Genomic DNA, 24,587 nt, shown 5'->3' on the forward strand with positions numbered 1-24,587 from the left:
ACGAAACTAAAGTCTTTATTTTCTGACAACATTTGATCAATAAAATGAGCAATGACCAAGAGGGCATGTAAATACCTCAAATACATGGCCACTGGGAGTGAGAACGGTTGAGATTGCTAGCAATTTTCCATTTACCTTTTTTCATTCCCTTTGTCGCTAGCCGTGAATTTCAAGTGATGGAAGCCAATGGACACTACTCGTGCATCAGTGCGTATAAAAGCTGGATAAATGCGTTCCAATCACCTGAACACTCACCACTTGAGACTAACCAGAAGCATTGTCGGTTTATAATGTTGCCATGCACGCGCATAATTATAATTATGAATGCCTTTACCACATGCAGTACCCACTAAAACCAGCAAATGAAGGGTATCTGCTGTGCCAAGATCAATAAATACATATCAAATAGCAAGCAATCTTGTCCAAATGGTGAAGCATTGCATATCTTTTTTGGCGGTTGCTGTATGTATTGGCGTTCATGTGTGCTATTCACATGCATGATGAATCCACTCATTGAATTTGGCACAGCAAATTAGACTAGGTCAATGCACGTTCGTGTGCATAAATAGTTTTAAAATAGTAGCGTCATTGTCTGTAATCCCAACCACTAAAATGCTTTTGAACTTTGTATCTGCCGCTATTGCTACCACTGCTGCTATATCTACATTGGTCCTGGCCGAAAGCACCACTTTTGATCGTTTTTTCGTTATTGTTCTCGAGGTGAGCTGGTCTGTTTTATCTTGTCAAGTCTTTTTATTGATTTGCCTAGTACACTTTTAGAATGGTATTGCTTGTTATTGTAGAAAATCAACACTAACGATTAAATACGACATTGTTTTAGAATACTAACTACTCAGATGCTATGGCAGATACCTACCTCGGTACTACTCTTGCTGAAAAGGTGAGCAACTGAATCTAATTTCATGGTAAGATTTGGGTATTGCTTTGCCATGTCTAACAGTTTTTCGGGTTGTAATTGAACCAAAGGGCCGTCTGTTGACTAGTTACAGTGCCATCCGTCATCCTTCTCAGCCAAACTATCTTGCTATGGTATGTATTAAACCACTTGATTGTTTGTCGAGGTTATAGTTGCATCATCGTGCTGATTGTCTGGTTTTCATCAAATCCAACCTTTAGATCTCTGGATCTACTCAGGGCAACAAGAATGACAAAAATGTCAATGTCAACAGCAATACCATTGTAGATCTTCTTGAAACTGGCGGAATCTCGTGGGGTTCTTACCAGGAAAGCTATCCGGGAAGATGCTCAACTGCGACATCTTCTGGAACTTATCGTCGCAAGCACAATCCCTTCATCTCATTCACCAATATTGCCAAAGATCCTGCTCGTTGTGCCAAGATTGTTCCCGCTACTCAGCTCAATAAGGATATTGCCAAAAATAGCGTTCCCAGCTATGTATTCTACACTCCTGATATGAACAATGACGGACACGATACTGATGTATCGTATGCATCCAACTGGCTGGAGGGTTTTCTTGAACCATTGCTCACCAAGCCAATCTTTTCCAACACCGTGTTCCTAATCACGTTTGACGAAGACGCATCGGACAGCAACCAGGTGTATGCCATGCTTGTTGGTGGTCCTGCTGCCCCTGGTACTACCGACTCCAATTCATACAATCATTACTCTCAGTTGGCCACTGTTGAAGCCAACTGGAACCTCGGCAACCTTGGACAAGGCGATGCCTCTGCTTCTGCATTCACTTTTGCCTAGTCAGTCAAATGTTTAACAATTACGATACACAATAAATGTAGCCCATTTCATGACTCATAATATCCAATGTTGATGCGATAATTTTGCAAGTGATTTGTGTCGATACAAAATGTTTGTGGAATTGCAATTACGACAATTTCACTTTTATCAGATCACGTGCAAGTGGCATTCGGTCAGCAGCCACTTGAATCATATGCGCCACAGTCGGAATCCGCCGCATAAATCAAAACTTGAACCATTTTTATTCAACTTAATCATGACTGCTGGAAAGTTTGCATTCCAATGGAGGCCTTGGGCGAACCTACAGGCTTACTATGCGGCTGTCTGTAAGTTCAGACTTTGAATTGAATCACAATTGAACCGTTCAGTTTAACCAACTCTCATTGTTATACCCAACATCAGTTATTTTAATCGGCTCAGTTATCAGTGCATGGTTTCCCAATCGATTTGTCGCAGGAGCCAACCTGTTTATCAGTCTGCTCATTATTGGCTTGGAGCATCCGTTTCCATACATGGATAAACTTGGATTCGTTTCAAACAACCTGTATCTACGAGCACTCTTGTATGCGGCATGTGTTGTTCCTGGATTGATTCAAGCACCGACACATACTGGAGTGCTATGTCTGTCCTGTGCAGCACTGACATACTTGTGGGCTGCAGTGTGTGGTGAATCGGGAGCTCCTGCTGGAAAAGGCAGTGGGAAAAGCGCTACGTAATTGGACGTTGATCGTCATGCATAATATTGATTGGCTGACTGGATAGTTATTTTTGTATATAGAAACATATGGGTGTATTTAATCCAGTCGGTAGATTCCCAGATGCATTGTTGTTAGTATATCCAGATTCAATGGATTGGTTTTATTTTTTAATGAATTGAATGTATATAGCCATTTCGATCGAGTTGTGATATTACATTTGACCTATTTGGAGTGGATTGAATGGTTTTGTACATGTTCGAATCAAATTTAAAATGTGATTGTTGAACTCATCAGATTCAATCGACTATCGATGCATTGAATAGTCTGCATGTGTTGTACATCATTCGGTTTGGTGCTTTTTGATATTTTGACGTTTTTCATCTCCAAATCTACACAACATGTCCAATTCTCAGAGCATATCAATGCAAACTTTTAAATTCATTCAGGGCATAATTTTCATGACTTGTGCGATCGCCTCCCAAGAATCATACAAGAGAACATTATGAATAGGAGAGTCATTTCGTGACAGTGCTTTCAATAGCTCCTGAGCTAAGATCCCGCCCAGGACGGCACATGATGCCGAAACTTCTACTGATACCATATTAGCTACATTTCTAATCTCGGAATTGTTTGTATGTATAGGTTCCAACAGTTAGCCTTGGGATATTTGACTGACAGTCATTCAAGCAATATACATATGCTAATGTACCTGACCAATTCATCCTCCACAAAAGCACCATCGCATTCCAGCAATTTGGTGACTTGTAATTTCATAGTATTTAGTTCTTGAAGATCTGATGGCATATTTATATCTGGGTACCTCCTATGTTTCATCCAATATTCCCACACCGCTAGAATCATTCAAGCGTTGTAATTATAACAAAATGTCAGATCAAGGCTCGTATGGAACAAGCCAACGTATAGCTATTGTAATCACAAGCCATTATAACAAACCCCTGATGGCAAAGTATAATGGATGTGCCCTTCGCCTCCAGCGTTTATCGATTTTAGGATGATTAAACGTAGTGCTAAGCATCTGTTCAAATGAGCAAAACAATAGTTGTGCTGGTGTATGCTGCGGTTCCTTGCTATCAGCAGACTTTGATATGGCAGAGTAGCGATAGTCTTGTAAGTCCGAAAACATATAGCCAAATGTTCCAAATATCGATGCACTCCAAAACAAAATATTCTTTACTCGTACGATCGTGTTGATTTTAGCCTATACTTGTGCAAAAGCAAATTGACAGCACTTTGTTAAAAGTCATTGTCGCTGTTGGCCAAACTATAGTACTCATTTTCGTCAATAAAGCTCGAGTATAAAACATTACCACTATATCTGGATTTTGTCCAATTGCACAAACGATATCATAATTGGTGAAAAAGGTGTCGGGAAGACCGTTGATATCGTCGGACACTGCGTTGACACGCACACGAGGATTCAGTTCTTGAATTCGAGGCAATACAGACTCTGCTTTCTATCAGTTGAAAGTTATATTGATGCATCAAACAATATACATTGTAAGTAGTGTTTTTTACAATCAAGATGGATTTAGGATTAAACTGGCATCTCATTTTCAATAAAGTAGATGAATTTAAACAATCAGACTACTTTCAACTTGCATTTTTGCCAATATCAGCATCTCGCAAAAAGAATTGTGATCCCAGATCCTTGGCTTGTACGACCTCTGAATCAGCAATGGTTACAGCTCCGACGCCAGCAAGAACAATATTTTTGAGCACTTCATTAGATAGCCCAGTACATCCTACAACAAGAATTCGTGCATTTCGCATACTATAAATTCAAAAATCAGTTATAGCTCAAGGTTTAATTTCAGAAAATGGATATTAAGCATTGGCTTAAATCGATAGAATTAATGCAGTTTTGATGACATACATGTGCAAGCTTATGAGCCGAAGCTCTCATAAGCTGTCATTCATCAATTAGAAAGTGTTGTAAAGATTGCAATGCCAATCTACAAATGGCTAGCGAGTAATAGCTATACATTCATGCAGATTACTCACCGTTGCTGAGCCTCCATTCCCCACAGACGAATCTGCCGATCATAGAGTTTTGCCTCTTCAACTGTCAGTTTGGTTTGTAGTGGGTTGGTAGATTCAACAGCAATACTCTTGTTTGCAGTCATCTCTGCAGACGATGGCTGATTGTGTTGATCAGTGTGTACTTTCTTTAAAATAGGAAACTCGATTTTTTTATCCAGCTCGGCATCATTTCTAGAGTGCTTTGGCATTGTACCAAGTGCTTTATTATAGTATATTCCGAGTAAGTGCCAGAATTCAATGAATTTGACAAGTTGAATTTTGTTGACTCGGCCTATCAAGAATGATGTGTTGCTTGAGATATGCTTAGATTTAGAAATACCAATTTAATTTTGTTAGTATTTCTAAATACAAATCTATTCAGAACGCAGCCTTAAACTGGCTTGAGCGACAAGTCTGTTTTTATTCAAATAGATTTGAAACCTGTCGAGTTGCACTTTCCCAACAATTGATCAATGTGTGGTATTCTGTTTGTGATAGAAAGATTCGGTTGTTCAGACGGAATAAAATCCAATCATGAGCCTTTGATTCAATCACTCTGTCAGTCCAATCAACTTCGAGGTATTTTCAATTGAATCAGATACCTCTTGCAAACAAATTAACCAATCCATCATTCAAATCAATCAAATAGGCCCAGACTGTTATACCTTTCAAACATGGATCACACAGTCAGCTCATAACGATTGCAAAATAAAGGCAACACTGCATGGCTGGGTATTGCATCTTCGAGGCAATATGCCAGCTCCACAGCCCATGATAGATTTACATGGCAACTATCTATGTTTTAATGGCCAAGTATTTGGAGGTCTTCATGTGCCACTAGATTCAAATGATACTACTATGCTGTCGTCCCAGTTGGCAATCGAAAATCTGGACGAGTCTCATATCTTAAAAACGTTATCTGAGATACATGGTGAATGGGCAATCGTATTTTATCATGTAGGGTTTCACTTATCACAAGTGTTTAGTCAATTCAATTGAGAATCAATGTTTATACTTGTCCCATTTTGATTTCAACTTTTTAGAAACGAACAAACTGTGTTTATTTTGGACGAGACCATCTTGGCCGGAGATCGCTTCTTATGCATCTTCCAACTCACCCACAAGACACGTTTATACTATCTTCTGTTGGTTCGCAACTACCAAAAGATGAACTGCCCAGTTTATCTCAAAATAACGATTTTTGGACAGAAGTTCCTACTACCGGACTATTTGTTGTGGATTTAGCTCTTGTCAATACAGCCTGGAATGATCCTACACAATATTTCAGGCATATTTCATGGTCAACCTCATCTGACCCTTTAACAAACTTGGTAAATGCTTATTTTTATGTTTTAAAATGCGTTTTCTAACCACCACATTGAAATTTAAGAATATTTATCATTTGACTGTTTTTTCTACTGCATAGATATGTCCATCACTATTGCTAAATACCCAGATCCCATCAGATTTAGATCTTGGTAGTATAGATCAAACAGATCCTCGAATTGGTTTATCAATGATAGATGATGCTTCCCCAATGAATAGCGCAGTGAAATCACTTGAATCTGTACTTGCAAATGCTGTTCGCACAAGAACAGAAAACATTCCTGCTCCAATTAGGCAAGCCATGCTTTTATTGAAACGATTTTAGTTGTTGACGACTTTACTTTTCTAGCATTTAAAAAGCCGACTAATTTTAATCATCTGATTTTGCCACAATAGTGGGAATGCACGACTTGGTATACTGTTTTCTGGCGGACTAGATTGTATCACATTAGCTGCACTTGCTCATCGTATTATTCCACCAATGGAGCCAATAGATCTTTTAAATGTTGGGTTTGAGAACCCACGAATTGCTCAGCACAAAAACAAAACTACACTCAAAAAAAATGTCGATAATTTAAAAGATGAACCACCGCTATTACTTGCATCCAATTCATTTGACGTTCCAGATCGACTGACAGGTCGACTTGGTGCTACAGAGCTGCAGCAGCTTTTTCCTTCGCGTGAATGGCGATTTGTATGTATTAATGTCCCATACACGGAAGTTGTAGCATGTCAGCCTTACATTATGAATTTAATGACTCCGCTCAATACTGTAATGGATTTAGTTGAGTAGTTATCTATTCTCGATGTTTTATAGTATCAAGTTGTATGATTATGTAGCAACATTGTTTTACCAAGTGATTTGTAAGTAGACTAATGCGAAAGTTTGGTATTTATTGTATACCATTAGAGCATTGCCATGGCATTTTGGTTTGCATCCCGTGGGATTGGTAAGTATGATTGAATAGATTAGTCTATTTGCTTTCAAAGTTGTTGGATTCGTCCATATTATGTTGGACGGGCTAAATAGTTGAATGTCTCACAAGGTGTGTTATATTGAATGACAGGAACCATTTTGGATCAAAACGGCGCTCAGAATGTATACCATAGTCACGCAAAAGTGCTTTTAAGTGGATTAGGTGCAGACGAACAGGTAGCGTCACCTTGAATAGATTTAAAAGTCATTCGCTTGATATAATGTGTTTTTTAAAAACATCGTTTTCTAGTTTGATACTCATGCTGTTTTACATGATTGTGTTTACAAAATGGAAATGTGTCGATAGCTTGGTGGATATGGACGTCATAAGGCGAAATTTAATGCACTTTCATGGGAAGGCTTGATTACCGAACTTCAGCTAGACGTATCTCGCATATCCACTCGCAATCTTGGTCGTGATGATAGAATTATATCTTCCCATGGCAAAGAAGCACGATTTCCATTTTTGGATCGCAATGTAGTGAGTTTACTTTGTCAATTACCGATTCATTTAAAAACTGATCCGAGAAAACCCAAAGGGGTTGGCGATAAACTCGTGTTGAGATTGGTTGCAAAAGGCATGGGTTTGGATCGAGCTGCTATTGAACCGAAGCGTGCAGTGCAATTTGGTGCAAGGACTGCTAAAATGGAATCTGGAAAGCAAAGCGGGAAAGATGTGTTGAATTCAGAGTAGATGCACTGTACAAGGGGGTAGTTGAAAATAGGTAAAATAAAATAACATTCATTCTATCGCTGATTTCTGTGCTCGAAATGCTTTACTTTATTTGGTGATGTTGTGCGAAATCCTGTATAAACTAATACAGCCGGTAGTGTTTCACTAACACAGAATAAACGAGTTTGAATTGATCGAGTAGCTCAAGTATAAAAAGTGAATAAGAACCACATGCCATGCACAAAAGTGAGACATTGGTCAACGTTGAACCTGAAGTAAACCGCATTCAACAAGTTTTTGAAGTTTGCTGATTATTTTAGTTGGAGCACGTTGCATAATCTGTGTAATCTCTGGCGGATTGTGTTGGATCTGTGACAGAATCGTTTGAATTTGAGGGTCTCGAAGAATACTCTAATTTTTTAGATATAGAAACCACAAAAGAATGGCCGTTACTGTTAGCGCCAATACCTATTGTTGTACATCTTAGTAGTCTACATGGAATATGTCAAATGTTCTAAATCAACCTGAATTTCGGGATCATTCAAGACTCGTTCTATAATGCGTTTTTCATGTTCTGGGAGATCATTGGGTATACTTGGTTTGACAGCTACCGATTGTTCCTCCACTTTATGCTTTATTGTTGTACTATTGTCGGTGACAGCAGCGCCTTCTTTTGCAAAAGAAATCAAATGATCGCCAATAATTGCAGCCAGTTCTTTCAATGCCAGCAAGAAATCAGGTCGCTCTTTGACATACTTTTCAAAGGTTTCCTGTGGACTAGTTACTAGATTTTGTGCAGCTTGAGAAAACATTGGATCTGCAAACGCCTTGGCCAAGTTGGGAGACTGTCGTACCCGTTCCCAAAATGCATTCGTCATCCATGCTGTGTATTGAGGAGATAGATCGAATACAAGTTGAGACATGTATAAAACACATTATTTCAGGTGAACAAAAAAGTAATACTAATCCAGTATAACTTGTACCTGGAGTTGCACCATTTGCACCGGCATCAACTTTGAACATTTCTTGGATAGAATCGGTCAAATGTGAATTAAAAGGCACATGAGCGGCATGAGATCCTGACGATTGTTTCGGAGTAGCGCGGATGAAGGGCATATCCGATTCTGTGTTTTCCAATTTTGAAGCAGTGTCAAGTTTCTTACTGGTAGGTGGAGAAATAGATTGTGATGGTTTATTGGTGCGGGACACGTCGGTCTTGATAGTTGGTGCTTTAGATTTTGCCAATGCAAAGAATCCCTTTTTCAAGCCATTAAACTGAATATGTGTAAGCAAAAAGCATAACATATCGAAGCTATGCCGACATATTCAGTTGATATCAACTACCTCTTTGTCAGAAGCTGGTGTTGGAGGTTTATATATAGACCCAGATATGTTTGATACCGATTTAATAGCCTGTGCATTTTGCTTTTTTGCAGCAGAAGCTAAATAGTTGGAATTAGTGGTGTTGTGTTGGGAAGATACTTGGACTGGACAATGATCTGAATCTGAGTCGATTTGAACGTTAGTGATGTTTAATGAACAAGTTTTGAGTATTCATTAACATACTCATTGATAGCTTATTAAATAAGTGAGTCATATCCTCGAGTGGTGGTGGACCATCATCTAGTCCATCCCTATCGATGAATGCATCTACCATGGTTTTGCTGCTCGATGGAGGCAAAGCGTCATTCCAAGCTTTGAACAAGAGTTTAAAAATACAGTGAGTGATACCTATGTTGGAAGGTATGGAGTTGTACAGTAACTTGTTTAAAAGATAGATGCACATACCTGATGCTGCCATTACAAGAGTGAATTGTCTAGACTGTTGTAGGAATAAACGATATGAACAAGATTCTGGGAAAGTAAACTCCGCCAAGATGCTCGCCTTGTCAGCATTCAAGATTAAACAAGACCTGATTCGCTAATAAGATACAGACTCATAAACTTGTTTGATTCAAGTCTACACTAGACAGTTGTTTTACAAGAACATCCGATTTGGAGTGAATCCAGTATATCTTGACACTTGTTTTTAGCAAGAGCAATACGACAAATTCCCAGTTTTAATGTGCAGAATCAACATTGTATTGCCATTCACAGATTTCAACTTACCCGAGTGAAAACTTTCTCAAATTGAATCGGCATGTTCAGATCCATCACTGTTGCTCGCTGTGTTGCTGCCAGCACTGCATTCCGTTGTCCATCATCTCTCCGCATTGCTCCCATGGCTCTGTCTCAGACTCTGTCCCAGACTCTGCGCAGCTATTCCAGTATGAACTCTTGTGTTTTATATTACCATTGTAATTGATGATCCTATCAAATTGCTGGCTCTTTAGTTTTGAGCAGAATTGCTGATCATATTTCTGCAAGCCTTGCTAAACTCTTATAACCCTATGATCTTGTTGGCAAACCAATAACACTTGCTGTTGCTTTCTATTTGACTTCATCTAGCTCGCAAGTACACTGCTGATCACGAGTGGGTAAAGGTGGATGGCAAGGTTGCCACCATTGGTATTAGCGAGTATGCTCAAAAGGCACTTGGTGATGTTGTCTATGTTGAAGTTCCTGAAGTCGGCTCCCTACTCAAGCGCAAAGGTATCATTTTTCTTTTACCATACATGAATGCACTTGTCATCCTTACTATAGCTTTCCATTTTTTCATTTTTGATTTTTGATTTTCGAATCTGTCAATGGGAGTCATAGGATGATGCAGAGGTGAATGGGATCACTGATGGTTGTTATGTTCCTGTTGTATCATTTTTATAGATGTGCTGAGTGCAGTCGAGTCTGTCAAGGCTGCTAGCGATGTCTACACTCCTGTTACCGGCACTGTTCTCGAGGTCAACACTAACCTCGCTGATGAACCCTCTCTCATCAACAAGTCTCCATACGCTGAAGGTAATTTTGATAAATTACAAGAGTGCTGTTGTTCAGAGAGCACTTTTTTGAAGTGTGGTATGGGTCAGTTTTATGCTTACTAATACAGTACCATGAATGGCTACTACTCCACACATGTTGGATGATCCAAACTATTTTTTGAATGGACAAAACGCGCTGGATTATTTTGGAATGCCATTACACTAGGCTGGATTGCAAAGATTGAGATGTCCGACTCTACCCAGCTCAATGAGCTCATGGATGAAAAGGCTTATGCTGCTCACATTGAATAGATGAACATTCAAGATTCTTTATAGTAAAAAATACTGTGTTCAATTATAATCGAGACTTTTAAATTAAAAATGGTATATCGTCTACTGGTAGCAAAGGTGCAAGGCATTTTATAAACAATTTGAAAAATAAGTTTATTTTTCTACATCTGGCATATGCTTCTGCTGCAACTGGTTTAAAATTAAAACTTGTACTAATTAAAGCACCCCACAAATTACTCATACATGGGATTGATATCATTGAAAACCAATGAATGATATCATTTGATATTATTGATGCATCGTGGCAAATGGAGTCATTTCACCTCTTTTTTCGTCGTTCTTCTTCCTCGGGTCTCCGCCGCTTCTAAGTCAAACAAAAGTGGAATTAGCGCAATCTCAAAGTGTATGATGGAACTGAATTGAACATGGATACAGTTTTCAAAACCAGATTAAACGATCTTGAGAAACCAACTGAACAATAGCTCATGTACACTCAATCATATGAAGCAGAGTCCGCACCTTTTTCTTTATTTCTGACCCAATGGCATTTTCTGGCCGCATGTCCAATCGAATGACCAGCTTGGGTGTTGCGGAAGTATTGGCTGAAAGTGGAGCCACGGCTGATGCTGCTGTCGTTGGAGCTATTGATGCTGCAGTATGTGTCAAGTTTAATTTTAAAGGCGGTCGACTAGTAGGTTGTGTAGATGGAGTGATGGGAGATGTCAATGACTTGGCTGGTGTGGTGAAAGCTGTCGTAGCCGATGAGGTAGCTTTAAGATTTGAAGGCATGAGTGTAAGTCTAACACTAGAAGATGCTACACCAGAAACTTCTGGCATTAAGTTGGGTTTGGATGCTGCTGGCAATACTGTAGTGTGATTAGTAGGTGATGAGTGTTCTGGCGAGTTTAATTTGGATTCAGATTTTTCATCTGGTGGTATTGAATTGTCTAGTCCAAAAAAAAGTCCTTCAAACTAAAATAAATCAAGATTGTTAGCATGTCAATTACACATTTGGTAGTGACAAAAAACAGGTTTCAACAGCGATTTAAAAAGGTAAATCAACATGACATCAAGTTTCAAACCAAGCGATTGGCAACTTACTCCAGGTATGAGTCCAGGGACAAGTGAAAATGCAGCATTTAGAGTATCTTTGTCAAACGGCATGGGCTGAATGGAAACATTCATTTGTGGTCCAAATAGCAAATCTCGCAATCCACTATCTGGTGACAAATCTGGATTTCCTATAAAACCAAGACGGTTAAAATACAGCACATGGCAACTCTATTACAAAACACATGAGCAAGTGAATGCTGTTTACCTGGAAGATCGGCGATATATGAGGTATATGATGAGTCCATAGTTTTAGCAGGGCTTCCATTTGATTCTTCAGAGCCATTATGCAACTGTACAGGTTTAGTAGAGGATGCTGTAGACTGTAATCTGTAAGGTCTGATGTATGAATCATATAGTGGTCGTATGCCGAATAGAGATACCAGATCCTGTTTTGCAGTTAAAGTTTCTGGCAAGCGAGGACCAAGCTCTAAATCCAAAGAGCCATATAAAATTGAACAAGGATATGGATGTTAGTCTAGATCTAAACAGAGCGAATGGCAGAGGATCAGACAGACGAGTAGTTTTAAATAGCACAAGGCAGGTTTCAGAGTATATCAAGGCATTGTAAGATGAGAAATGCAGTTCTATTCACTCAATAGAATCACACTGAATGAATATAATTCAAACAAGTGGCCATGGATTGGAATACTTGATGGAAATCTTCAGAATAAAACCCACCAGCAGGACGTTGCTTGAAATAATGCAAAGAGTCTGCAGGACGAATAATATGTGGTTCTTCCATAAGCATATCAGTCAGAACAGCATTGTCCGTGATTGGGTCAGTCTGAAGCCTATCTGAAGATGTATCAAAGATGGCAGTAGTGTCGATACGAGCCGACTCGGGAGATGGTGGCTGCTGCTCTAGAGTGGATTGAAAAACATCCGACTGTGAAATAGGATAGTCGATTGTCGCAGTGGTTGCAGTAGCCCAGTCCATCATGGTAGTTGCAGTCACTTCCATAACCACAAGGCAGCGCAAGTGGTAAAAACAGCACAATGATCAGCCAGGACTAGACTGTATAATATACGGTCTGGCCACTTCTTTATGCACGTGATGTTGTGTTGACCCAAAACTCGTTCGTTGCTCAACTGCTGTTCTTGCAGATGGCTTCAGCTCATAAATCCACCTGGCTGCATCACCACATGGCCAAGATGCTTCTTCCAATCGAACCATTCTATGATGTTCTGTTTACTATTCTTACATCCACTTCTTTGGATCCTGCTGAGAAATGTGAGGCTTTGCTGGATGCTGTTGAAGTTTCTGGTGCTCTCGGTCAGCAGGATGCCGAGTTGCTGGTTAGAGCTTTATTAGATACTCTTGAATCTAGAGGTCCAGACAGTCTTTTATGTGATAGTACAGATAATGAATATACAGACAATCTTTGCTATTACACTTCATTCAAGTCCTTAGATTCTACTATTGGTAGTAATAGTAGCGGACTTGGTCATGATCGGCAAGATATCACAACTAACGATGGAATTCGACGAGTTCCGTACAAGCAACGGCAATATCCATTCGCTCCTCATTCTGCATTATCTTCGTTATCCCTCACTTCCCCAACTGCTACCACCACATCTTATCCGAGCTTTGTGAGTTTTTATTCTCATTGCTGCTTTGGACTGCATCCTCTGATCGTCTAATGTGCTCTCCAGTCATGCGCATATTTCATTCCTACTAACTTAGATTCATGCTTTGTAATTTTCAGATGGTGTCCAGCAACTCCACATCTAGATTATCTTCCAAAGAACTCAATTTGGCTGCGCAAGAATTTACTCCTTCATATCCTACTGGGTGTTTATCACAAACCGATTCATATTCTCGATCCGATTTGTTAGATAGCACTGGATCCACGCACCATGTCCTACAATCCAATACTCCTGATATTATTCGAGATATTGATCCTTTATTTGCACGCATTGACATGCAAGACTGTACTGAAACTCCTCAATCTTACTCGTATGATTCTCCCGAATTTTCAGACTCATTAGATTTAAAACAGGATGTTGACGAGGCTGAAAACGCTTATTGGGATCTAGAAGAGAGTCAGCAGTACAGCACGCTTGAAGCACATGACGTTCTCCAGTCCATATTTATCAACATACCCATAGATCATATCAAAGCAGTTCTGGAAGCAAACATGTACAATATTGAGAGCTCAATGGATTGCTTGCTAAATGATTCAGGAACAATTGGTGCAGTCCATTCAGCTTCAGAACCTCGGACTTTTGAATCTAATCCATCCATGTGCACAGCATACGATGCCTCTGTTTCTGAAGCGCCGTCTACTCCTGTCATACATTTAGCTACATCAAAATCACGAGAACCAAAACAGATTTGTCGCCATTTTATGATTGGACAATGCTATCGATCTGATTGCTGGTACTCTCACGATCCTGATGCACTTGTTTGTAAATTTTGGCTTCAAGGCCGATGTTTTAAAGGGAATAATTGTGAGTTTGTTCATGGTGAAGGACTCACTGGTTTCGTAGCATCTTCATCATTGGGCAGTGGAGCTGAATCTGCCTTTTCTTCATCACAAACTAGCGGGAATGTAACTATCAATAGTGCTCGAAAAACAAAATTTGGAGGAGCGTCTTACTTTGGATCTCCTACCTTGAATGATACTGGATCTTCTATTACCTCTGCTCCAATCGATCTTCATTTGTCTGCCGAGGAAGAGTTTCCATCGCTGGGATCTGTTACTAAAAATTCATGCCATGTCATTCCATCTACTCCTGCTCAAGGATCTAGCTCTAAACCGACTGCTGTTTCAAAGATCAACTTCTGGAACCCTACCGCAAAGTATAATGATGTGACCAAAAAGGCGGCTAATGGTTCCAGCGGACAGGAATCTATCATTGACAAGGCTTTTAATGGTCGAAAAACAATATTGATTGGTGGATCTGGTGCGTCGTTAAAACCTGCTATTTTTTCAAACTCACCACAAATTGTATCAACAGAAAAGGAGATCCCATCGTCTTTATCGGCACATGCAGGAACTGGCGGTCGAGTATACGTGAATTCCAAATGGTTGAGTACAGGCGATACTTTGGCTGCTTCATATGCAGAGTACCGCCAAGAAGCCATTGACGTTGCTATCCATCGTAATCAACTTTTTCAACGGTGAGTTTATAATTCTCGATTTTATGTTGAAAAACATCAGTTTTTATTACCATGCGCATAGTTACTAAATGCTTGAATCTATTTCAACCATTCTAGTGCAACGGATGCTTTTCTTTCAGGTAACAAAGCGGCTGCACGAGCCCTGTCATTGTCGGCAAAGAAACTCAATGACCAAGTGGAGCAACTGCACAATATTGCAGCCCAAAAGATCTTTTTATCTCGAAATGCACACAACTCCCCATCACAATCATCATCTACAACAAGTACAAAAGGATTGACGGGGACGCCCAAATCCCAGCCATTTAAAAAGCAACAGGCATCAATTGTGAATCCAATTGAGCATCATTCTTCCCATATAGTAGATTTACACGGACTGCATCCATCAGAAGCATGCACGATGCTGCAATTGTCAATTGATAATCTTGTTGAATCAAAATTTGTTGGAGACTTGATTATTGTTACAGGTACAGGACACCATAGTCGGACACAAAAAGCTAAAGTATTGCCTCATGTCCGATCATATTTGCAGCAAGGTGGATGGCGACCGAAAGATGGAACATTGCATGATCGACGGGGAGGTATACTTGTTATTCAAATAAAATAGTAAATTTATCAAACAGGCATGCTTTTCTTTGGGTAGTTGATAACCATGTTCATTCTTTAATGCAAGTGTGCATTGTTATTGATGAATCTTGTTTAGAAATGCAGCAAGTGCTTTGAAAGAGCAATACCTGAAACGTAGGATCAGTTCACGGATAAAAATAAGATATACAAGAAAACCAACTCTTTGCAGCAGTGCGGAGCATGGGTTAAGTTTGAATCCAGACTACAGCCATTTACGACCCTGAGCACGTATGCGTTGATCAAACGCACCAGAAGTAATGGGAGCATTAATTTCAGTAAAAGGATTCATCAGCACCTTGATATACAGTTCATAACACTCTTGGAAGAAATTGCGTATGCCGTCAGTATTGGAAGTGTCGTGTAGCAATATGAATCTCACACCTGTAGAATAAAACATTGTAAGCGTGTAGATCTGGCTCAAAACACAAGTTTAGTACATGCATGACACTACCACTGGGAGTAACAAATGCCGAAACAAGCCATTCATTGAATCTATCGACTACTTTGAGGTACCTAAGTATATGAATGCAAAGAGTTCAAACAAATTAAGCTTGAATAGCAACCCCTCTGGTTCGAATCTGGAATATCAATCTGATTCAAACGCATGTCCTTACATTGCCTGAGTTCCCCACATAAGTTCATCCACCACGTCCAAAGCAGCATGGACCACAAACTGATTCATATGGCGTAGATCATCCTTCTAATAGATACTCGAGGGTTAAAAGACAGACTATGCGTATGAAAGCAGTAAACAGCACAATACGAGCACCTTTGAGACTTCACCGCGAGAAATAGGACCAAACTCAGCCTCGTATAGCGGAGAGTCCTTTGTGCCAACAATGGCAAAGTAAGAGTTTGTTGACATGTCAAGTAGAAACTTGGTGTGCAGAAGCAGCAATAAAGTGAAAGCAACCACGTGAGTCTATGAAACCAGTCACGGGACGCACTGTTTTAGCAATTATTTCAGGGAGTTTTTTACTCGAAACAATTGGATTTTCAGCAGGAGTGGTAGCGGGTCAGGAGTTACTACTGTCACTGTTTTGATTGTGTATTTGGGAGTTGTTGTCGTCTGGACTTGTCGGTACTCTATTTTCAACTATGGACTCTCAGATATCTCAAAACTCTGATGTCGACCTATCAATGGATGGCATCACTCTGTTTGAACGCACTACAGATGGCATTTCTTTAGGCACTCTTGAACGATCTGCTGCTGCTAAATACCGTTTATCTCACTTTTATCAATCTTCCGTTGCTGAATGTATAGACCGTGAGTCCAGGTGAAGCCATTTTTTTGTAACCAGCAATCTGTCCTTACAGCCATCATCAATACTTTCCACTTTACCTTTCCAAGATTCAGTTCACTCCACAGTATAAAAGACTATTTGCATCATATAAACTACTTTTGCTCTGTCCTATTGTACCTGTAACAGACTTTCAGGTGGATTGAATTGCGAAATGTTATGCTGGTAAAGCCTTGGCAGTTTGCTTGGTGCTTTCATATCAAATCCAGCTCGGTCCAAGCAGACTGTCAAACGAGGGTATTCTACTTTCATTAAGATGAACTTGGCTTACAGTCACACTATCTATGAACAAGCATTATTGCTGTATTCTAGCTGGTGCGTTTCTCGCCACCATCGGTGGCTATACAATCTGAGCATTGCCATCGAAATGGAGATTATTCTGCTTAAACTGGCACCAACTCCCTTTTTTACTCTTTCTCAAACCATGCGATCTGAAAAAGCTTGTTTCTACTAAAGTCCTCTTGCGATAAGTACTGAAACGCCACCTGTGTGGTTTACCAGCTTGCATTTTATGAAACATTTGTTTCTATTGATTTCAGCATGGACAACAGAATGCAAACAGTATTGCCAATCTTGACATTAAATCTGTATAAACTTTACATTGGACTAACCAACGTTTTGATTGGATCCCTTGATGTATTCATTTTATTTCAATCGTGGCCCAATAGGCGTGTAGAAAATGAAGAGCGTCTAATGAAAGAGCCATGGTCAGAAGAAAAAAAGCAGCGTTTTTTACAAAATCTAGAGCGTCGTGAGTCGGAGTTTTTGCGATTGCGTCGAGTTCGACTTGGTGTAGATAATTTCAATACTCTCAAAGTGATTGGAAAGGGTGCGTTTGGCGAAGTTCGGCTTGTGCAAAAGTCTGATACAGGAAAAATCTATGCAATGAAGACTTTACGAAAGTCGGAAATGATAAAAAAGGATCAGGTAAATATGCTTTTGGTCAAGCTGCACCAGCAGTTGCCTTAAAATTGCTTCTACTATCAGATTGCAACCATCTTTCGATGCTAATTTGGTGCTTTTCAATTTGATGGTACAAATCCTTGACAACCCATTCGGGACTGCTCATGCATTTAGCTTGCGCACGTGAAAGCTGAACGAGACATTTTGGCTGAATCTTCAAAAACTCCATGGGTTGTGCAGCTCTATTATTCATTCCAGGATCCACTATACTTGTACCTAATTATGGAGTTTTTGCCGGGTGGTGATCTTATGACTATGCTTATTAAATACGATACATTTTCGGAAGATGTTACAAGGTTTTACATGGCTGAATGTGTATGTGCTATTGACGCCATACACAATCTAGGCTTTGTGCATCGTGATATTAAACCAGATAATTGTAAGTTTAATACTATATTCATGTTGCTGCAATCTTGAACTTTAAAAGTACTGAATTCTGCCCAATAGTATTGATTGACAAGGACGGACATTTGAAACTCTCCGACTTTGGTCTTTCGACTGGATTCCACAAAACACACGACTCTGCATTTTACCAAAAATTCATTAACAAAGATACCACGCTTTTGGCAAAGGCACAACAACAGGAGTTACAAGATCAGCAAAATATGATGCAAACTCAAATGCAAGACCCTGATAGTTCATATGAAAATGTAGGCACTGCCAAAAACATTGACCTCACTCTTTCTCGCAAAAATCGAATTGCCACTTGGAAACGAAACAGACGAGCTCTTGCCTACTCTACGGTTGGAACTCCAGATTACATTGCACCAGAAGGTAGTACTATTTAGATTCTTGATGTCTAATTAGATGGTGTTTGTAGTTTTCTGACTAGGTATAATACTAACTGTTGTCGATGGCTAGTTTTTGCCCAGCGTGGCTATTCGCAGGAATGTGACTGGTGGTCACTAGGAGCCATCATGTACGAGTGTCTTGTTGGATACCCACCTTTTGTTTCTGATAGTCCTCACGAAACTTACCGTAAAATTATGAGTTGGCGTGAAAACCTGTTTGTGCCGGATGATGTGCATCTTTCCCGGGAGGCTGAAGATTTACTGCAAAGGTACATGCTTAAATCTGCTCTTGTTTTATTGGTATCATATCGCTAACAGCACATGTATTCACTCAGATTGTTGTGCGATGCACCAGATCGACTTCCTGGCCCTGAAATCAAACGACATCCCTATTTTCGAGGTGTAGATTGGAATCGCCTTCGTGAAATCCGCGCACCACTTATCCCTCAACTCAAATCTATCACAGACACATCGTACTTTCCTACAGATGAACTTTCAGGTGTTCCAGAGCAGGTTATGATTGATGCGGATTCCAGAGCAATCGGTCGGGATCAGATCGGAGCAGGAACAATGGATTTGCTCAAAAGCCCCAACAAAGATTTGGCGTTTGTTGGATATACATTCAAACGATGGGAGACTATTCGGAACGATTTGTGAGAGAATGTGTTGATGTATTAATATATGACTTCTGTTTTGTTGCAAATCAATTTAAAACTGTGTTTTTGGTATACAAAGAGCATAAAAACATTTACATATATTAAGAAATGAATATATTTGCAAAAGAAACAATCAGGAAAAGCACAAGCTTGTTATTGTGTTGCATGGTACGACTTGACCCATTTTTGAATCAACTCCAATACCATAAGGAATTGGGTTTGGATTGCATCACGATCAGATACTTGACTATCTACATCACAAAGCAGGTACGTAACCAGTAACGAAGTTATACCACGTTCTATAAAGTCCATGCCTGTACCCAGTGCCTCATTTAAATGGCTGGTAAGAAGCTGGCCCAACGGAGGCTGTATTTGAACACGTATATTGTAGTCGCGTATAGATGATGGCATTGATAAAGACTGATCGGGTACAATACTAATCCATGACTCTTGATACATTTGCTGCTGCGCGATACTCTTGGAAACAATACTCTCCAACCATCTCAGCAAGTATACATGTGATGGTTGTGTAGGTTTGCTTTTCATCAATAGGGTCTGATACATATTTGCCATATCTACACTAGGGGTTGAATGCGAATAAAATGTGTGGATGCTCGCAAGTGTTGTAGTGTGATGGTACTCATCAGCCTTTTTGTAGTCGTTTTTTTGTATGCCTATAGGTTTCAACAAAAATGGTTGGTCAATTGGAACCCATTGAATATCTATTCATTGGGGCATTAACCAGCAAACAAGTCACATACCCGAAAACTGGTTCATGATGGCTACTCGATTCAACAATGCCATAGATGCATGAGCAAATCCACAATCAATATTTACCATGGCTAGATGGCGTATTGCCCACGAGGGCCACATCATCCGAGTTGTCATCATGGCAGTATCAACTGGTTTTGACGTGGTTGCGGACTGCACGGTTATGTTTTCAGTCGACACTATATATGGCTTGACATTAGGGATCAAGCAAAAATCAAGACAGTTCAATAACACATCAACGGCTGCATCGTACTGCTTCAACTGGCACAGAGCTTGCGTTTTCATGGACACCATCAAATGCTGAAGCTCTATTTTCAAATCAGATTGGGTTTTAGAGTGGATCGTTGCCTCTTTTGTATTATTTTGAACAGCCGATGCATCTGGTTTAGATATTGGTGCCAATGCGTTTAAAGTCTCTGATAATATACGCTCTACTTTTTCAACATTAGCCAGTGCTTTTTCTGGAGAGGTTGGATCCATGAGGGAAACTCGTGTTCGTAAAACGGAAATCAGCAAAAGTAAGGATCCAAAGTACATGCATGGTATAGCCGAGTGTATTTGCTGCTTATAGTTTTGAATAGGGATTTGATTTAAACATCTAGATTCTGACTGTAAACTTGGTAAATACAATATTTACAGACTCAAACAGTTAGATGATTTTTGGGTAGAGAATGCAAAAGCAATGCAGATATACCTTGAAGATTTGATGAGATCCGTCTGCTTAGTGTCCGAGTCATTAGAAAATGGGAGAATGCATGTTTCAATCATTGTTATAACTCGCACACAATCGGTATATCTATCCAAAGTGACCAGCACTTCGATGGCAAGCATGCATGTCATTAGTGCCAATCCCAAATCAAGTGATTCGAGTTCTTCCAAAAGTGGATTCAATAAATGGATCGAGTCGATATACAATCCCAAATTGAAATATTCCAAAGCAAGATTGTAATGTGAGCTGGCAAGATCTGCAATCAATGGTGGCAATGGGATCTTGGCAATTTCATCTTCTATCCGTTTCCCAAACTCTTTATCATAAAGGTCGTCAAATTCGTTATCCAGATCTGCTGTAAAATCATCATCAGATAAATATGGTTTGTGATGTGTGTTGAGTGATGGTGGAGTAGCATCCGAGTTAAGATTCAAAGTAGTCACAGAATGTGTTTCCAAAGCTGACTGCATGGCAAGCGAGTTTTTAATCTGATCGGCATTCTTTACAGCATGGTATAGTGCATCTATATGTAGTCAATCACATCAAGATTGTCAAAATTTAACTCAGCCTACATCAGTAATAGTTTTGTAAAATAATTACCTATCACATTTGGAATTGCTAAAGGAGTATACATGAAATTTTTTAAAGAGTCCATGATATGTTTAGATCTAGCAGCAGCAATATCTACTGTATGATGCAACAAGTACCTGTCAGTGGCAATTTTCTCAAGCTGACAAAGGTAGTCTGCAGCAGTAATATCTGATTGTGGATGCTCCGAGTCATTGGATAAAAACAATTTATAACGATGCATGGCAGCAACTAGCTTTGAATGAGAGATTCGTCTTTCCATGTCTGACAGCACTGTGTTGGATGATGTTGATTGATCTAGACTCTTGGCTTGAGTTTGAAAGTCACTGATTGCACAAGATGCCATGTTCAAATACAAGATGTAATCCAGGTAATTTCCTTGTTTGTATGCTAATGCAGCATCTGAATATCTCAAAGATACTATTGAATAAACGGTGTGTATTTCTTGATGCCTGGTTCCAATAGCTGAATGAAGCATGCCACTATCCATTGAATTGATGTTCTGCAAGTATTTTTTGAATTGGAATAGTTGATGGCTCAAAGTGATTGGCAAAAGAGTAGTTTTGCTGCTGTATTCATGTAATGGAAATAGTAAAGTTTTGTGATAATTTTATCCAATATTTTGACTTTTGTTTCTTGTGATTGGCATGCAGTCTTTTCTCTGCCAGAGCGTATCTGATGTTCTGAAACGCAGCAATCCATAGCTTGAAAACCGTTCAATTGTCAGTTTCAAACCTGTCAATCGCACAACTCTGTCAAGAGAATGTCAGTTTATATTGCTGATAAACACTTGAAAATCAGTTTTTTAATTCAGAAAATGTTACACTACGTGAATATAAAGCATAACCCTCGAGTCTAAGGGTGCTTTTAAACTATACTTGACTGTAGCTTTGTACTGAGCCTCATACTCTACTGTTCTGCAACTAGTCTTTGTCAGTCTTACAGCTCCAGCCACTATTTGAAATATGCAGCGGTTTGCAAGAGCTGCCTATTTTATGGGCACTATTTTTATCATTATCCTGGGCATTGCATTGTGTTCGCTTGCTATGAATTACCTGGTCAATACCTCACCAGAACTGATGGCAAACCTACTGCCTAAAGACGTTTTGTATAGTATGTACACTGTCATTGTTTCCATGCAGTCGACTATTTTAAATGTCATTGCTTATTCAATAGAATGTGTTTGGGTTTCAACCACCTTGCTAATCATGTACTACGTTGGATTATGCTGTAGTTACTATGGCTCTTGGATTCATACATCTTGGAGTCGGCGCAATCGGATGCGGTGCTGGGTATCGTCAGACACGGCCATTCATTGTTATATTCTCGATGATGCTTCTAATTGCTGCTGCAGTACATGTCACTATATCTTTTGTTGCTCAGCACCATGCCAATAATGCGGAGAATGATGTTACCCAGATATGGAATAAAGGATCGCAGGAATCTAGAGCATTGCTCGAGTCTCAGCTTCATTGCTGTGGATTCACTCAAACCGATATTGGTGCTCCGCTCTCTTCCTCTCCTGGAACTCCTCCATGCAATCAATCCACCACGTCGATCTGTCTGCCTCTGATGATTACCTTTTGGGAAGATGCCATGGTCACGGCTGGTGCATTCATGCTGAGCTCGCTGGTCATTCCTGGTATAGCTTTCATCACTGCTCTTTTCTTTTGGTGGAACTGTGCTCACAGCGAGAAAACAAGACAGCCGATTGTATATCAACGCGATGAAGCATCGACTTATGTTGATGAAAGCTATCCTCAAGAGCGACTGTTACAGCCCAAAGATAGCTAAATAATACATTGAAAGGCTCTTGCATTGGTTTGTTTAATATGGAATAAACATACACATTACATTTCAAGACAAACTCAACATTTGAATTGCAATACCAGCTTAATCGTTATACCATTTTGACTGCTTGCAGGTGTGCTTGGGTGTATTTATGCAAATCTTTCGTCTTGTGATGGATAGCAAGTTGAATTTATAAAGACTTGCCACATCTTGACTTGAAGACATGACTGAGGGATTAACTAACGAGCAGTTGCAACAAGTACGCTACAATTGCTTGCATGCTGACAGTTGTCTGATTCAACTCGTTACTAATTCATTCTACTTTTGTACATGTCAACGAATGCTAATGATGATCAACTCTAGTTTGATAAAGATGGATTCTTGGTTATTCCTGGATTTTTTACTACTGAACAGGCTACCGCACTGCGTCATGCAGCTGCAGATTTACTGGCTTCTTTGGACATAAACACTCATCCAAAAACCAAGTTTACTACCGGTGAAACTGGTAATTCGGAACATGTCAGCGATGATTACTTTCTGTCTAGTGGTGACAAGATAAGATACTTTTTTGAAGAGGATGCGTTTGATGCTAATGGTACTCTGGTTACCGATAAAGCCAAAGCAATCAACAAGATTGGTCATGGTAAGTGCTATAACTAGATTCAATCTGGCTTGCTTCTCTTTAATCATACTGTAAATCACTTAGGTTTGCATGAACTCGAACCAGCATTTAAATCATTCTCTGCCGACAAGGGCATCAAGCAGATTATGAAGAGTCTAAAGTATAAAGATCCTCGCATTCTTCAAAGCATGATGATTTTCAAGGTAATTACTGTTTATTGAACTGTATTCCATCCAAGTATCATCAAGATAAACGTGCGTGGTTTTATCATTATAGCAACCAAAGATTGGTGGTCGTGTACCTCCACATCAAGATTCGACATTCTTGTTCACCAAGCCTCTCTCTGCCATTGGATTCTGGTTTGCACTGGAAGACTGCACTTTAGAGAATGGCTGCATGTGGTTTGTTCCCGGGTCTCATAAAAGTAAGTTGGTGTATCGCATACTCCACATCTTGACATGCCATTACGAGTCTAATTTAAATACAGATGTTTCGGTTTCTAAACGATTCGTAAGACGCGAAGATGGACAAGGAACCAAGTTTATCGACATTGCACCTCATACTCCAGATCCGCCTGAATCTGACTACATATGTGCTCCTGTCTCGACTGGATCGTTGGTACTCATCCACGGATCTGTTTTACACAAATCTAACCACAACTCTTCGAGCAAAAGTCGTTGGATTTATACATTCCATTGTATCGAGGGCGAAGATGCTGGCTATGAGTATCCCAAGGACAACTGGTGAGTTGCAAGGTTTCAATATTTCAATGATCTATACTGGAACCAATGTTTTGACATCCGACTGACTTTAATCTAGGCTTCAGCCTACATCCGACACCCCACTCACTAAGCTCTATGATACTTGAAGCCAAACCATCTGGTATGCCAAAAAAAATAGCCCAGTTTATAAATGCTAGTTTAGCTAATGGTAAACTGTTG

General features: G+C 39.7%; 13 protein-coding genes across 13 annotated transcripts; 8 read left to right on the plus strand and 5 right to left on the minus strand.

The window, feature by feature from the left end:
- Window positions 1-612: 612 nt before the first annotated feature.
- Window positions 613-1,734, plus strand: BATDEDRAFT_86023 (uncharacterized protein; the record flags this gene model as incomplete). Its single annotated transcript, XM_006676092.1, has 4 exons — window positions 613-720; window positions 842-901; window positions 988-1,050; window positions 1,138-1,734. The coding sequence occupies 4 exons, from the start codon at window positions 613-615 to the stop codon at window positions 1,732-1,734; spliced, it is 828 nt and encodes a 275-aa protein (XP_006676155.1).
- A 256-nt stretch (window positions 1,735-1,990) lies between these two features.
- Window positions 1,991-2,450, plus strand: BATDEDRAFT_22445 (uncharacterized protein; the record flags this gene model as incomplete). Its single annotated transcript, XM_006675508.1, has 2 exons — window positions 1,991-2,060; window positions 2,137-2,450. The coding sequence occupies 2 exons, from the start codon at window positions 1,991-1,993 to the stop codon at window positions 2,448-2,450; spliced, it is 384 nt and encodes a 127-aa protein (XP_006675571.1).
- Window positions 2,451-2,874: 424 nt separating this feature from the next.
- Window positions 2,875-4,576, minus strand: BATDEDRAFT_8010 (uncharacterized protein; the record flags this gene model as incomplete). The annotated part of the gene is made up of 6 exons (XM_006674896.1): window positions 2,875-3,051; window positions 3,147-3,283; window positions 3,387-3,651; window positions 3,761-3,903; window positions 4,049-4,224; window positions 4,455-4,576. 6 exons carry the CDS (start codon window positions 4,574-4,576, stop codon window positions 2,875-2,877), a joined length of 1,020 nt encoding a protein of 339 aa, XP_006674959.1.
- A 649-nt stretch (window positions 4,577-5,225) lies between these two features.
- Window positions 5,226-7,468, plus strand: BATDEDRAFT_29385 (uncharacterized protein; the record flags this gene model as incomplete). The annotated part of the gene is made up of 8 exons (XM_006675577.1): window positions 5,226-5,429; window positions 5,516-5,621; window positions 5,682-5,803; window positions 5,929-6,122; window positions 6,195-6,570; window positions 6,709-6,748; window positions 6,866-6,951; window positions 7,082-7,468. 8 exons carry the CDS (start codon window positions 5,226-5,228, stop codon window positions 7,466-7,468), a joined length of 1,515 nt encoding a protein of 504 aa, XP_006675640.1.
- A 237-nt stretch (window positions 7,469-7,705) lies between these two features.
- On the minus strand, window positions 7,706-9,248 carry BATDEDRAFT_85254 (uncharacterized protein; the record flags this gene model as incomplete). Its single annotated transcript, XM_006676369.1, has 6 exons — window positions 7,706-7,858; window positions 7,972-8,330; window positions 8,431-8,722; window positions 8,792-8,889; window positions 9,014-9,142; window positions 9,236-9,248. 6 exons carry the CDS (start codon window positions 9,246-9,248, stop codon window positions 7,706-7,708), a joined length of 1,044 nt encoding a protein of 347 aa, XP_006676432.1.
- Window positions 9,249-9,587: 339 nt separating this feature from the next.
- Window positions 9,588-10,614, plus strand: BATDEDRAFT_86026 (glycine decarboxylase subunit H; the record flags this gene model as incomplete). Its single annotated transcript, XM_006676093.1, has 4 exons — window positions 9,588-9,714; window positions 9,896-10,039; window positions 10,211-10,342; window positions 10,529-10,614. The coding sequence occupies 4 exons, from the start codon at window positions 9,588-9,590 to the stop codon at window positions 10,612-10,614; spliced, it is 489 nt and encodes a 162-aa protein (XP_006676156.1).
- Window positions 10,615-10,912: 298 nt separating this feature from the next.
- On the minus strand, window positions 10,913-12,667 carry BATDEDRAFT_22450 (uncharacterized protein; the record flags this gene model as incomplete). The annotated part of the gene is made up of 5 exons (XM_006675509.1): window positions 10,913-10,957; window positions 11,113-11,565; window positions 11,695-11,834; window positions 11,912-12,133; window positions 12,385-12,667. The coding sequence occupies 5 exons, from the start codon at window positions 12,665-12,667 to the stop codon at window positions 10,913-10,915; spliced, it is 1,143 nt and encodes a 380-aa protein (XP_006675572.1).
- A 191-nt stretch (window positions 12,668-12,858) lies between these two features.
- On the plus strand, window positions 12,859-15,434 carry BATDEDRAFT_22451 (uncharacterized protein; the record flags this gene model as incomplete). The annotated part of the gene is made up of 3 exons (XM_006675510.1): window positions 12,859-13,296; window positions 13,413-14,830; window positions 14,927-15,434. The coding sequence occupies 3 exons, from the start codon at window positions 12,859-12,861 to the stop codon at window positions 15,432-15,434; spliced, it is 2,364 nt and encodes a 787-aa protein (XP_006675573.1).
- A 222-nt stretch (window positions 15,435-15,656) lies between these two features.
- Window positions 15,657-16,319, minus strand: BATDEDRAFT_8864 (TRAPP subunit TRS20; the record flags this gene model as incomplete). The annotated part of the gene is made up of 4 exons (XM_006674992.1): window positions 15,657-15,835; window positions 15,906-15,967; window positions 16,069-16,154; window positions 16,233-16,319. The coding sequence occupies 4 exons, from the start codon at window positions 16,317-16,319 to the stop codon at window positions 15,657-15,659; spliced, it is 414 nt and encodes a 137-aa protein (XP_006675055.1).
- A 275-nt stretch (window positions 16,320-16,594) lies between these two features.
- On the plus strand, window positions 16,595-19,166 carry BATDEDRAFT_8675 (serine/threonine protein kinase CBK1; the record flags this gene model as incomplete). The annotated part of the gene is made up of 6 exons (XM_006674973.1): window positions 16,595-16,731; window positions 17,424-17,682; window positions 17,833-18,097; window positions 18,166-18,492; window positions 18,580-18,778; window positions 18,845-19,166. 6 exons carry the CDS (start codon window positions 16,595-16,597, stop codon window positions 19,164-19,166), a joined length of 1,509 nt encoding a protein of 502 aa, XP_006675036.1.
- A 152-nt stretch (window positions 19,167-19,318) lies between these two features.
- Window positions 19,319-21,723, minus strand: BATDEDRAFT_22454 (uncharacterized protein; the record flags this gene model as incomplete). The annotated part of the gene is made up of 4 exons (XM_006675511.1): window positions 19,319-19,839; window positions 19,927-20,552; window positions 20,631-21,168; window positions 21,246-21,723. 4 exons carry the CDS (start codon window positions 21,721-21,723, stop codon window positions 19,319-19,321), a joined length of 2,163 nt encoding a protein of 720 aa, XP_006675574.1.
- Window positions 21,724-22,198: 475 nt separating this feature from the next.
- Window positions 22,199-23,027, plus strand: BATDEDRAFT_86027 (uncharacterized protein; the record flags this gene model as incomplete). The annotated part of the gene is made up of 2 exons (XM_006676094.1): window positions 22,199-22,346; window positions 22,468-23,027. The coding sequence occupies 2 exons, from the start codon at window positions 22,199-22,201 to the stop codon at window positions 23,025-23,027; spliced, it is 708 nt and encodes a 235-aa protein (XP_006676157.1).
- A 360-nt stretch (window positions 23,028-23,387) lies between these two features.
- BATDEDRAFT_8906 (uncharacterized protein) lies at window positions 23,388-24,393 on the plus strand (the record flags this gene model as incomplete). The annotated part of the gene is made up of 4 exons (XM_006674996.1): window positions 23,388-23,667; window positions 23,731-23,849; window positions 23,923-24,070; window positions 24,134-24,393. Coding segments are annotated over 4 exons (807 nt in total), but the record flags the coding sequence as incomplete, so codon positions are not given.
- Between the last annotated feature and the right edge of the window lie 194 nt (window positions 24,394-24,587).

Source organism: Batrachochytrium dendrobatidis (genome assembly GCF_000203795.2).
Source record: "Batrachochytrium dendrobatidis JAM81 unplaced genomic scaffold BATDEscaffold_1, whole genome shotgun sequence".
Taxonomy (NCBI): domain Eukaryota; kingdom Fungi; phylum Chytridiomycota; class Chytridiomycetes; order Rhizophydiales; genus Batrachochytrium; species Batrachochytrium dendrobatidis.